Source organism: Plectrocnemia conspersa, unplaced genomic scaffold (genome assembly GCF_051122295.1).
Source record: "Plectrocnemia conspersa isolate PC_06_02 unplaced genomic scaffold, ASM5112229v1 ptg000003l, whole genome shotgun sequence".
NCBI classification, from domain to species: Eukaryota; Metazoa; Arthropoda; class Insecta; order Trichoptera; family Polycentropodidae; genus Plectrocnemia; species Plectrocnemia conspersa.
In genome coordinates, this window is record NW_028277167.1 from 26,729,372 (window position 1) to 26,742,824 (window position 13,453).

General features: G+C 29.4%; 1 protein-coding gene across 1 annotated transcript in view; it reads left to right on the forward strand.

The window, feature by feature from the left end:
- Window positions 1–5,200: 5,200 nt before the first annotated feature.
- Window positions 5,201–13,453, forward strand: part of IP3K1 (inositol-trisphosphate 3-kinase-like protein) — an 83,113-nt gene continuing 74,860 nt past the window's right edge. The window contains exons 1-2 of the mRNA XM_088183759.1: window positions 5,201–5,346; window positions 5,538–5,615. Of these exons, the coding sequence (XP_088039885.1) occupies window positions 5,269–5,346; window positions 5,538–5,615 (156 nt within the window). The 5' untranslated portion in view covers window positions 5,201–5,268. The remainder of the gene's footprint in view (window positions 5,347–5,537; window positions 5,616–13,453) is intronic.

A 13,453-nucleotide genomic window follows, 5' to 3' on the forward strand; every position in this document is an offset into this window, starting at 1 on the left:
TAGCATCAGACTTTTAATTTAGTTATATTTTAATATATTCTGTAAGTAGTCTGTCTCAGAGATTGAAAAGTTATCGACCATATGTAAAATTGATTATATATTTGCTTTCTAGGATCTGTTTCAGTTATTTCACATTATAACTTTGTGTTTTCAAAGCAATACATCGGAAGGATATTACATGGAATATTACACTCGGATTAAATATAAAATAGTAAGAGAATTTTCTTAAGAAAAGTGAAAAGAGAGTTGAATAAAAATAAGAATCAGGGACTAAAACACAAATTTTAAAATAAATAGTAATGAGCTTTTAAACATATTTACAATAAAAATAATAATGAATTTATTTACGACGTAAATAAAGTAAATACATATTTCAAATAATATCCATAAATGAGCTAGAAATAATAAGTTCTAATGATTTATGGAATAATATATACCATATTAATATTTATATACGCAAATTAAATATTCTCAATAATAAATTATGCGACAAGAAGCTAACCTGAATAATTTTAAGGTTAATGAACATACGGCATGATGCTAAAATTTATTTTCCGCCGCAATTAATGCTTGTAAAACGTGATTTATTGTGGACTGGAGCGAAATGTGTTATTAAGATGCACCTGCAGTACTAGAAATAAAAATCTTATTTTTAAAAAAAGAGTAAAACTTAGCTATGTATCATAATATAATACAAATGCAAATACAATTGTTCTCATAAATTTACCCCCCCCCCCACCAACATATTATTAACAGATTACATTTAAGACATGACCTGATATACATTAAAATAGCATACACCAATACTACTTCACCGTCAATTACTTTTCATATGAACTATAAGCTTTTTAAAAATTATAGTAAAGCTAAAAAACCACATAGTAGTTATTTATTGTATTATAATTATTTAATAAATTTAAGCATTTCATTTTAGACATTACCTAAAAAGTAGTAAATCATCGCTGAAAAAAAGTGGAGAAAACAACTATATGGTAACCACAGAACAAAGAATATAATAGTAGCTAACCAAAGTGTGCAAAGATGAGCGACGAGGCGCAGAAAGTAAGATATATGGTTACCTGATATCCCAGAAGACTGTGAAGTGAATTTGATCCAACAACCGATAATCAAGATTTTGAATTTTCACTGGATAAGGGAATAATTCTATGGTTAGGTAGACTTACTTTTCGGGTAATCAGTCCTCAACCAAATATGGAATGTTGAATAGAAGAGTTTGCGAATCAGATACCGATTATATTTGTAATTTAAAATTATACATCGGAAATGCAGGAAGATTAGTACGGCGATGAAAGTACTACACCCATATCTGGACAAGTGGCACCGTGTTATGCTGACAATTTAAAAAATAGCCTTTTATACGCAGAATATTCATTTTTATGGAAAACAGAATTTTGTGGAACAATCCTGAAAAATATGGGTCTGTCAGGATCGCAAAAATATATAATTAAGCTCCCTACAGATGAAACATAGCACAAAAGGTAAAACGCTTATCCAAATTTGGAAAACAAATAAGAAAAGAGATTTAAGAATGATATCTACTTTTCATAGCAGGCAAATGATAGACACGGGAAAAAACCAGAACTAATAATTTGAAAAACAATTGAATGAACAAAAAATGTTATTTATTTTTCAATGCGCGTTGTTTAATTCGTTCAGTGTCTATCAAAATTGGAATCGTAACAGTGAAATTATATTCAAAGATTTTCTTTTGAGTAAGGCTAAAGGATGGATGGATTTTGAAGACATTTGACCAGTTTCTACCACATCTTGCTGTGCCCGTGGTGTCGATCCACCATAAAGGATTTCGGAAAACTGAAAAACCATAAAAATAAAAAGTGTAGAGAAATATGTGAGAAGAAAAAGTCGTGTTTGTTCTGCACATGGAATAAGAAAAGATACAGCATACATGTGCAGAAGTTGTGAAATTTCTCTTTGTGTTTTTAAATGATTTTATACGTACCAAGCACAAAAATAAAGTGAAATAAATAAAAAAAAGTGTAAATAATACAATAAATATAAATAAGAATATAGTGTGGTTTAAAAGTGAAGTGCTTAAAATAAATGTGTCTGTGACAGTTGTAAGCAGAAAAAGGACGCCGAAAAATTTGGTGAGTGCAAATTATATTATATTATACACGGATATTTTCTATAAATCGTTTAAACATAAAAAAATATAGAAGCATTTAAATATACACATTATTAAATAATAAATTACTGGTTTGTAACCATTTTCAATTTACATTAAAAATTAGGAAAAATACATATTTATTCGTTCATGATTTTATTTCTCAGAGATTCTTTTAAGTGCAATAATATTATTTTTTTCAATTATTTTACGATAAATTAATACGGCGATAATTTTTCCGAATTGTAGCTTTTTCCCCCTGGTTTCTTAATTTGTGAATCATTGCGGTTTTCTAAATGGTGAGAAAATTTCAAAACAACAAACACCCGGTAAAAATGTTCCTAAGTTAATAGATGATATTTTTTGGAAGTTCTTTGATTATCTACATATTCTGTAACGAATTTACTTTTTAATTTTGCAATAACATACAGAATTTTAGATTGAAAAACTTTGTTAGTTTATGTAATATCAACCAGGATGTTTAAATTTCTTTTGATTGGATTGCTTTTATGTTTACCTAGCTGGACAGTTTGCCCCTGAAATTTATTTCGGTTCAAGAAGTGTAACACAATATACTATTTTTTTTATATAAAATAAATAATTATGGTTCCTACATTTAAAAAAAATTCACGTGCCCCAAAAAGGCGACGTCTCGTTGCATTTTTGGTGCACAAATATAATTTATTTTTCATTTCATAGTACGTAGAAAAAGTACACTACCATCTTTGATTATCATATAGAGGCAAACTTGACGTTATCCCAGTATTTTTTTAATAAAAGAAAACGCATAACGCAGGACTCACTTCTGAGTTCACGGCCATTAAAAAATGTACTTTCAAGACTCGTATACGAGTCCTCGGGCGTTAAGCTGTTAAGTAATTGGATTATATTTTTCTGTTTAAAAAAAAATAATAGAAATTGTGTTTTAGGACCCCAATTTCAGAAAAATTGAAGGAGATCAATAGTTGTCAGGGACATAATTTCAGATTTTTTTAAGGGAGGAGGGGGGGGGGGCACAAGTTGCCTAATTAGTGATAATTTTTTTTAATATTTTGATTTCATTAAGATTTATGGTATGCATTTTTCTGGTCAAATTTAATTGACGGCTCTGTTTAGAATTCACGTCAAAAGCAATAAAATCGTGCCATCACAATGGAAACGCTCCGTTTTATAGCGTTCATATTAAGACTTTTTAAAACAATATTACGACTAACAAAAAGTGAGAATTATATTAAGCATATCTAAACCGAACTTTGATCAATAGGAGAGCGCAAAAAACAATTATCACTTCTCAGAAGGCAAAAATTCACGACAAAAGCAATAAAATCGTGTCGGTGCTGTTGCAGTGGGAACGCTCGGTAACGAGCGTTCCCACTGCAACAGCACCGACACGATTTTATTGCTTTTGACGTGAATTTTTGCCTTCTGAGAAGTGATAATTGTTTTTGCGCCCTCCTATTGACCAAAATTCGGTTTGGTTAACTGGTACGATGGCACGATTTTATTGCTTTTGACTTCTGAGAAGTGATAATTGTTTTTTGCACTCTCCTATTTACGGAAATTCGGTTTGAATATGGTTTTAATAATACTCTCATATCAGAAATCCGTATTAATATCGGTAAGAATATCTACCATATTTTTATAACGATGCGATATATTTTTAACTTGTCCTAATGAAGGTCCTAAAACTATAATTACTTGTAGAACTTTAGTTTGGCTTGGGTTTAAACAGAAAATGCACGTTTCGCAACTGTCAAATTGAGTTTCATAGACATTTTAGAGTAGCATATAATTTCACTAGCACTTATCAGTTGAATTATATTTTTGCTATCTGAAAGCAAAAAATATCTACTAGTGAAAATGCATTTGCACTTTACTAGTGAAATATATCATTACTGAATAATAAAATAAACCTGCCAGATAAATTATATGTTCACTGTTAAAAATATGTATCTACCGGTGAAAATGTACTCTGATATGATTTCACTGAAATTACATGTTTTAAAAAATATTTTCAAGATAGTTTCGCGACTGTTTTTATTAGATATTTTTGAGTGATAACCCATGAATTTTTGATTTAGAACCATGGACGTCATATCAGCTTTTTGCAGCAAAGGGGGAGGGGGGGAGGGGCAAGATTTGATCTGTCAGTGGTTGTTTTTTATAAATATTTCGATTACATTAAAATTCATAGTATTTCATTAAATGAAATATAACACTATTGCAAAACGTTCTGCTGTATTATCTGCATATATTTTAAAGGGCTAAATGTGTTATAAGTAATAGTTGCAAGAATTTGTAAAACTTGGAAAAACAGGTAACATTATTATCGGTTGGTGAAATTTATTTGCAAAATCATTCTAGAGCTAAGACTGTTTTATTTATATTTTCTTTGAGGGATAACCTGAGAGTTTGTAGTTCAGAATCAGGTTATTTTAGCAGGGAGGGGGGGGGCAAAAGTTGACAGTGGTCGTTTTTACTGTTCTTTTTTTATATTGTGTCCAAATACGAGTATTTGCATTTAGTGTTCTCGCTACACTTCTTGGGTAACTGCTTTTAATGGCTTATTGTCTGTTTCTGCGAAACGGTTATATTTTATTGTTATTGGAACTGTACTAGGCCACATTATAGTACATTACAAATGCATGAATTGCGCCCGAAAGGAATTTTTGGCGTCATACTGCTACACTCAAATTCCGTTGCTTTTATGCATATACGTAGAAAAAAATTAGGGTTTATTAGTATACAAGATGCTTCAAGGTGGTTGCCACAAAATATTAATAACCACAATGCTTGCCGATTTTTGATATATTATAAATAAAACCTTCATGTTGTCATGCGGCGCTCCCAGACGGCGAAAAAAGATAACACAATAATAATATTTTGGTATACATTCTAAATCTTAATAATTAAATATAATATAATCATAAATGATATTTATACAATATAAAATATTACAAAGCAGCGAATGTGTATCCAGTTGTCGTATCGGAGAATGCAAATCGAATTATGCGATTAGCCAAATTTGCGATGAGGGCAGGGCCTCAGCAGTCAGGGGCTTGGCCACCGTCTGTCGCGGACGCGTCTTCGCCTATCTCCTACGACCTAAAAAGCATTCTCAAATGGCCATTCCGCTAATAAAACAGTTTCCTCCCAGGAGATACTCGGTGTCCCCTTTCAGCGAGACGACCGTAGTCAAGGCAAGCAAAATCGCATAATAACTAAGCCAAACACGTGTGACTTGTGACCTTTCACTTAGTGGCATACATATTATTCACTATCTCTATACCTCTAATATTTCTATACAAAGAACGCGTGTTTAGTGTTCCAGACATTTTTTTACCATTGTGAATGATATATCATTAATATTTCATGTATTTTAACGAGACAGGCAAACCAGTGCGAACCACCAAAGTTGGAGTGCAACCAAAAAAGTTACCTCAGAAGATTGCTTCGATGTTGCTATTTTGTAAGCATTTTTAATTATTTATTTTTAGCGATAAGAAGTTCAGTATTTTGATTCGCGATGCTCTTATCAATATTTGCGATTGTAAATATGTGTTTCACTATAAATCGATATCATGTGATTTAGACATGTATATGGAAATTATTTTTTTAATATCTGAACTAACTTATCAGGAGCATATAAAAGATACTAAGGGTCACTTTTTTGTTTCGAAACACGCTCGTGCGTTGTGATCTTTTATTTATTTTGCACTCAAAACAAACACACCTATAAATCCATCTTTAGTGCGAGTAATCAGAATATGTACTATTAGAATTACAAGTTTGAAATGATCTTTCTACACCAGCTTGAAATTATATCAGATTTTTTGTTTTATTCTTCAGAAATGAGGATATAAAATTCAGGGTGAAGTGATCCGTTCCATTCTCAACGTTCGTATTGATTATTATACGTTTAGAAATGTGTTATTATACCAATGCTATTTTTATGTGTATGGTTTCTTCTTATATCAATTCGTTAGATGTGAGTTTTGTGAACTTAAAAATTAAAAAAGTGTGTAAATTTTTTTTATATTTAAGAGTTTTTTAATTTTAAGGTCAATTAATAAACATTATTGACCATTTTACTTTTTTTGTCATTTAAGAATAACGTTTATTTTATTTTATTTCTCATTTTTAAAAGTTGCTCGTTTTTATATTTTTATTTTTTGAGAGTTTTTGCTATTTCTGAGACAAAAATACGATTTTTAATTTTTTTTAATAACTGATATTTTTTAACAAGATGCGTAACAGTCTTAGTAACGAATTTAGCCTAAATATTTTGAGAACAAGCTTCATGTCGATGTTACAGTAAATGTGTAGTATCAGTGAAATTATATTTTCACTAGTTTCAGTGAAATCATTCCGGAACTTTAACTTCAACAATCCTGTACGTCATCGGCGAATTTCGTTCATCAACTGTTAAGGGCACAATGTTTAGAAAGTTATATTTATACTAGTGAAAATATAACCTCACTGAAAAATACGCATTAACTGTTATTCAGATAAAGTGGTTTTATTGAGAATGTCATAAATAAATGATGTTTGTTTATTTTTTTAAATAGAAAAAGGGCAATGATTCTTTTTTCTGAAAAATGTTTTTCTTAATAACTGAAAAATGTTATATAAATATAGTGAGAAATCCCCACTTTTTTGTTTATATTCATTATTAAAATTATATAAATAATTGTATTTTTTACATTACACGATTTTTCAGTGAAAATATCTTAAAAAGTGTGAAAGTCCATTTAGTTCTCTATTTAAATAAAATAAATTCTTTGAGATTTTCAACAGGTAATCAGACAGATAGTAGCTCTGTTTTTGATTAATGGAAAAAACATTAATATTTACTGCGAATAAAAACTCTATTTTTGGTAAAAATATATTTTGAAAAAGTTTTTTTTTTGAGATTATAATTATTTAAAACATAATATTTAGCAAAGAACTAAAACTTAAATTTATATTTAAAATTCATAAAGATTTTTTTTTCTGTTTATTTATTTGAAGAAAATGTAGTACACTTACTTCCAGCAGTTGTAACTAATTTTTTTTATTAGATCTTTCGTTGTAACCTGACAGACGTAATGCGCGCCCAATGCGTTACAACGGGGTAAATATGTAGTAACTGAGTAAGTCAATCAGATATAATAAATACTTATTACAAAGTATTAACCACTAGCCTGAAAGTCTGGGAATCAGTATATTAATAATTAAAAATTATTTAGTGTAATTTAATTTATAATCTATAGACGTCACTGCAGCTGGGGCCGGTTTTGCATTTATGCCGACAATGCATTTATTTTTAAATAAAAATTTGATAGTCACTGCCGGGGCTCGAACCCGCAACCTTAGAGCTACGGACTACGCTATTCCGTCCTTTTTTATACAATGTGGCTAGGTTTTTAAGGGCAACTTCTAAAAAACATTTAAAAACATATTTTTTATAATGAATTCAGTTACATGTAATTAAATAATGATTGTTACATTTATATTTGACTGTTCAATTAAAGCATTGATATTTATTTTTCAATGTTTTGAAAAGATAAAAAAACTGTTTATTGAAAAGTTTTATAGAAAACACATATAAAATGCTAGTTTATTTAAGAGTGTCAAGGTTTTTTAGTTAATAAATTCTTAAAATCTCTAATTAAATTGCTATTTAGAAATAATCTACGATTTTAACGGAGTCACAAACCTGATTTTGGTATAATTTTGCTGTTCAATATAACATTATTATTAGATACGTCATACGAGCATCTATTTTCCAATTTTCGTATACATTCCAAAATTATCGCATCTATTCCAAATTTTAGCATTTTGAATAAAACATATTTTTGTATACTTTTTGCATCCAAATTCAATGAAGCTTAAAAAACGGCGTTTCTTCTATATTATAGAGAGAAAATGGATAGAAAAGAAAAAAGTATTTGAAAATTTTACTGACTATCTATTTGAATCTTAATATTATGAATTTTAACAACTATCAAAAAATTCTGTCGGTAATGATTGTTCTATTGAAGTTCTGATATCGACTCTTCAACACAAATAAAAAAAGTTTTTCTAATAACTGTTAATTGAGTAAATACTGATCATTAGACTGCAGTGAAAATTCTCTCCTTTGGTAAAAAATATTTATAAAGAAGATATCAATGTATTTTAAAGAAAGGGAAAAAATCCCCAAAAGTATGAAATTAAAATAAACGTTATATTGAAGTTCTGATTTTGAAATAAATAAATTGTTTCTTACTTAATAATGTTCCGTAAAAATAAAAACCCTCACATCTAAAAAAAAGAACTACAACCATATTAATTTGGTTAAAGAAAATCATTCTATAAAAAATGCTATTTTTTTAAAGAAAATACAAAAAAAATCAATCAAATTATTATTTATATTTGAATGATTTTCTTCAAAATTATCCCATATATAACTTTGAACTTTCTGTTTTCGATCCAGAAATAAATTCTGTTTATATTTTGCAGCGATAATTGGAGCAAACAGTAAAAAAGTATGACGTGTGAGCACGGTGCCTTGACCCTTTGTGGTGCAGTTCAATTTTTGCATTTGAAAAGAAACCGTTTGACATTTGACAAGATCTGGTTTCCCCGATATTTGTCCCTCGGTTATTGGCTGGCACTCAATTACGGCCTATTGTCTGGATGACACGATAACAATCGGCGAGACTGCCAGAGACTGCCACGTGCTGAACGCGTGTGAAAGTTATAAATATTTATATTCAATTGGATTGCTTGAACATCTAACAAGTAAAACACATTAAAGGCCTACTAACTATCTAAATAGTGATAATTAACGATTAGGTTTCTGTCTATTTTTCTTGATAGCTAGTGAATACTATTTTGTGACGTTCTTGAGTACAGTTCTTCGGTACGTTATATACGCGCTTATATACGCTGATCGAGATGGAGGAGGTTTGTTTGCATTGCATACCTTTGCGGCGTAAACTTTTTGCGAGGATTTGGCTATGATGAAATTATATTTTTTTTTTATAAAAACACATTTTGTGTTAAATTTTCAACTTACTGATGATATTTCTATATAGGTTTTCTAACCATAAGAGGTGTGATTTCGTAGCCAAAAAGATTCCGTTGGAAACTAGTAATCATTTATTAGTTTATATTACATATATTGCGACAAACTATGGGCAGCGAGTATCGTTTTTCTACAAGCGGTGGTGGAGAAGCTGGCGGAGGGATGATGTCCAATGGATGGACTTCAGAAGTCTTGTAGTTGTGGCAGTGATATAGTGGAGGTTGGTTTCTCACTGCTGCGGTGAGAGTCTGGTAGAGTCTCTCTCTAGCCTCAGGCCGTATTTGACCTCTCGTTTCTTTAAAATAATACATTTGAATAAAGTTTTTATGAATAGTAACAAATTCTCACAATTTCTTTAAAAATGTAATCAGTTAAATTGTAAATAAGATATGAAATATTAGCATTCTAATTATAAGTAGTTCTAGTTACTCAAACAAATTGGAATAACGTTATAATTAAAATCAATACTTGTTTTAATAAATTATTTTTGCACTATGCTGCAACATTGTTAGCAAATGTTTTACTGTAACTTGGTATGAAAAAAATGTTATTGCGTGTGTGCGGTTTACGATAAAATAAACAATGTGGTTTATCAATTATTTTCATTTTTATTATAAACAATTTTGCTGTATGTATAATATTTTTTAAATTAAAAAAATACTATAATTGAGCAGTAGCATATTTATTATGCTTACTTTTTTTAATGTTTATATTAAACCATAAGCTGCAGCCAACCTGCAGTTTATTTCACAGTTTGATTTCTGACAAAATATAAAAACTATAGCTAAATATCTCGTTTTGTGTCATGTTTTAATGAGGTCGAGTAACCAAGTCGGTGGATTTTTCTTGTTTTTTGTGCGAATTAAAACGCTCCTGATGGTTTTAATTGTTTTATTTTACCTCTACGTAATAATATACGTAGGCTTACGACCGCGTCCGGGTAGTACGTAAGCCAGTAGTATAAGGAATGCCGGATGGGAGTTTCCCGCTTGGTTATGATCATAACGACATTTGTAAAGGGCACGACCCAAATAAGTCAGAACATTAATATTGAGAAAATCTTCATAGAAGTATAGTCATTTATCTCAAAATTAAAAAGCAAATGTGACAATCTCTTTTGTAGCTTATATACAGTAATACAATTTTTTTGTTTCAGTTTATTATTATTGAAAATATAATTAAAAATAATTCGCGACCCATACGTCATAATGTAACATTTTATACTTTAAGACCTTTCTCAATAATTGCTCTTAGCACAAAAAATCATGTACAAACAAATATGTTTATGTGATCTATGAGACTTATTTATACTATTGACAAAAAAGTGAAAAATCCATATAAAGTCCATGCTATGACAACCAATGTCAATATTTTGTTATTTTCTCAGAAACATTTGAAGTAAACATGTGTAAGAATAAGCAAAAGTTAAGTGAAGTAAATTTTTGCTCTAATTCATTTTGTTAATTGTTTTCCTATAAATTCTCATATTAAAATGAAACGTTTCAAGTATTAGATAGAATTTAAAATGTGTAATTAACAATAATAATCCTATTTTAAGATAAAAACGTATCAAAATTTTGCCACTTATTTTAAAAATGTTTTTGTATCTTATATCAATAGATTTATATCAATAAAAGTTATATAGCTATTTTAGATTAAACAATTCTAGTCTATTGATCGAATAACACATAAATTTTAAATTGTATTGATTTTTTTTCGCTTGCCACTTAAATCGGCGTATTTCTGTCAAACAATGAGAGTAGTTTAATATAAAAATAGATTTACTAGTTGTAGAAGTATGATTGATAATGTTCAAGAAATATTGAAGATGAATGTTTTAGTATTTATATATATAAATAGTTAGAAAATAATATGTTATTAGAGTATTTGATAAGAAATAAAGATGAACGTATATGTAATACTAGAAATAGAGACAATTTAAGGATAGTTAGATATAAAAAATGAGTATGGCTAGGGGTATGAATTTGTATAATTATATTCCTAGGACAATCTGCAAATTAGAAATGTAAAAGTATTTTTTATATTCTGTTTATAATATGTTTTGATTGAATTTGTATAGTGTATAAGCAATTAGCTATATTAATTAAATTTATTAATAAAATAAAATAATAATAATAAGTAGCAAATGCAACACCCTGGATTCTTATTCCATAAAATGCCGACGTTGTCAAATTTTATTGATTTTTTATATCACCATTACGCAGTGATATAAGAAATGTATTAAATAATAGCAATGTATCTGGTGCCACTCTGGGAAGGACAAGTCAGAATACGGCCGTATTGACTCACATCTTTTAGTAAATTACTTAAGACACTAAGCTATCATTTCTCTTCGGATTTTTGTGCGCATAGCTTACCACTTCTTGCAAATCAAATACTTCTTGCACGGACCCACCCTTTTCTATGCAGCAGTATAAAAATATGCAGCCGTTGTAAAACATTTAAAAATATTCCTACAAATTTATTTTCAACAGAAATGCTCATGATAATTGTATCAAAAAATATATTGATTTTTATAATAAGAATTTACAAAATACAAATTTCTGAGTTAGCTCGGGCATGGCTGGGAAGGAGTTAATAGTGCCGAAACAATTTGATTGTACCTTAACAAAAATAGATCGTTTCGAATATTTCACACCTAAATTGCACATTTCAAATGATTGCTAAGTGCTTACAATTTCTTACTCACTGTTATGCCGTTTTATTTTAGACTAAAACAAAGAGTCTCGTCCCGCTCCGAATCATCGGCAATGGTTAAAGATTCGATTAACCCCTTAATTCTCAATTGTATTATTAAAAATCGGTGATTTTAACAAATATATATTATTACTTCGAGTCTCTTTGATTAATGCTGTGGTTGTGAAAGCTTAGTGGAGGATCTGAAGTACACTTCCAGGTTCAAAGTTTTGAGGGGGGTTTGAGGTATTCTAATAAACTCTCTGCAGCTTCAAATTTGATTGACGAACTTTTAGACACGCTATAAAATAATTTGTGATATGAGACTAAATAAAGTAAATATTATCAGATTAATCGAAATCGAGAAGTCGTCATTTTATTTTTTTAGACCCATGTTTAAAACAGTATTTAAACTAGAAACCTACCGTACTTAGTCAGTGTTGTTAGCACTTGCATCATTACTACTGTCAAAACTTTCCATTCGGAACTTAAATACAGAACTATCACTTCGCTTTTGACTTGGAATAATCGAGAGTTCAGCCGCTAAGCGGAGCTAGGCCAAATCGTTTGGAAGCATTAATCACTAAAACGCCAGCGGTGAATCACTTTTTAAAATCAAATTAGTTTTTTAAAACAAATATTTTTTCATAACAAATTTATTTTTTAAATAATTAAATAAATTTTTAAAACAAATTAATTAATTATTTACATATTTTTAAATCGTAAAGTACTATTATCATTTATCAGTAAACTATATATTTTATACTTATTTTTAGTGATATTGATGTGTGAAGAAAAATATCATACGACTCACTAATGAGTTGCTGGCGTTTAAAGAGTTAAAAACATCTGCTAATACTCCGATTACTAAAGAGAAGCACATTGATCTTGTATTCACAATAAATAGATTTGCAAATAAAAACCAGTGTTGCCATCATTTTAGGTTTAAAACAAAATGTTTTCCTATAATTAGTATTTTATTGAATCTTTAGATTATTATTGGAACAGATTTTTAAATATTTTTTGCGACTAAAATGATTTGAGATGGATTAATATCAATAAAATTCACTTTCATAAACATAAAGTAATAAACATCGGATCGTTGTCCATTAACTCAATTATGGTCGTTTATTGCGTCAATCTAAAAGAGTCCAAGTTCTTAGTCATTTGCGTCACATTTCGATTAAGAACACATGGGATTCGAACGAGACAGTGTTGCGGATCAAAGTGCGTGGGTATTGTCCGTTTGACCACAATTACAATTTAACACTTACGATAAGTATTTATCTTGTAGACAAACATAAAAAAAACCGAGAGTAAATGATGCAAGATTTGCGAGCATGCATACAGTGCTGCCAACTCAACGGTAGAAAACGTTACCCCTTTTGCATGATATGAATGATAAAATTCCTTTTATCGTTTAAATTGTTTAGATAAATTTGTATTGTCCGTTTGACCACAATTACAATTTAACACTTACAATAAGTATTTATCTTGTAGACAAATATAAACATTCCAATGTATATGGTGCGAGATTTGCGAGCATGCATGGACAGTGC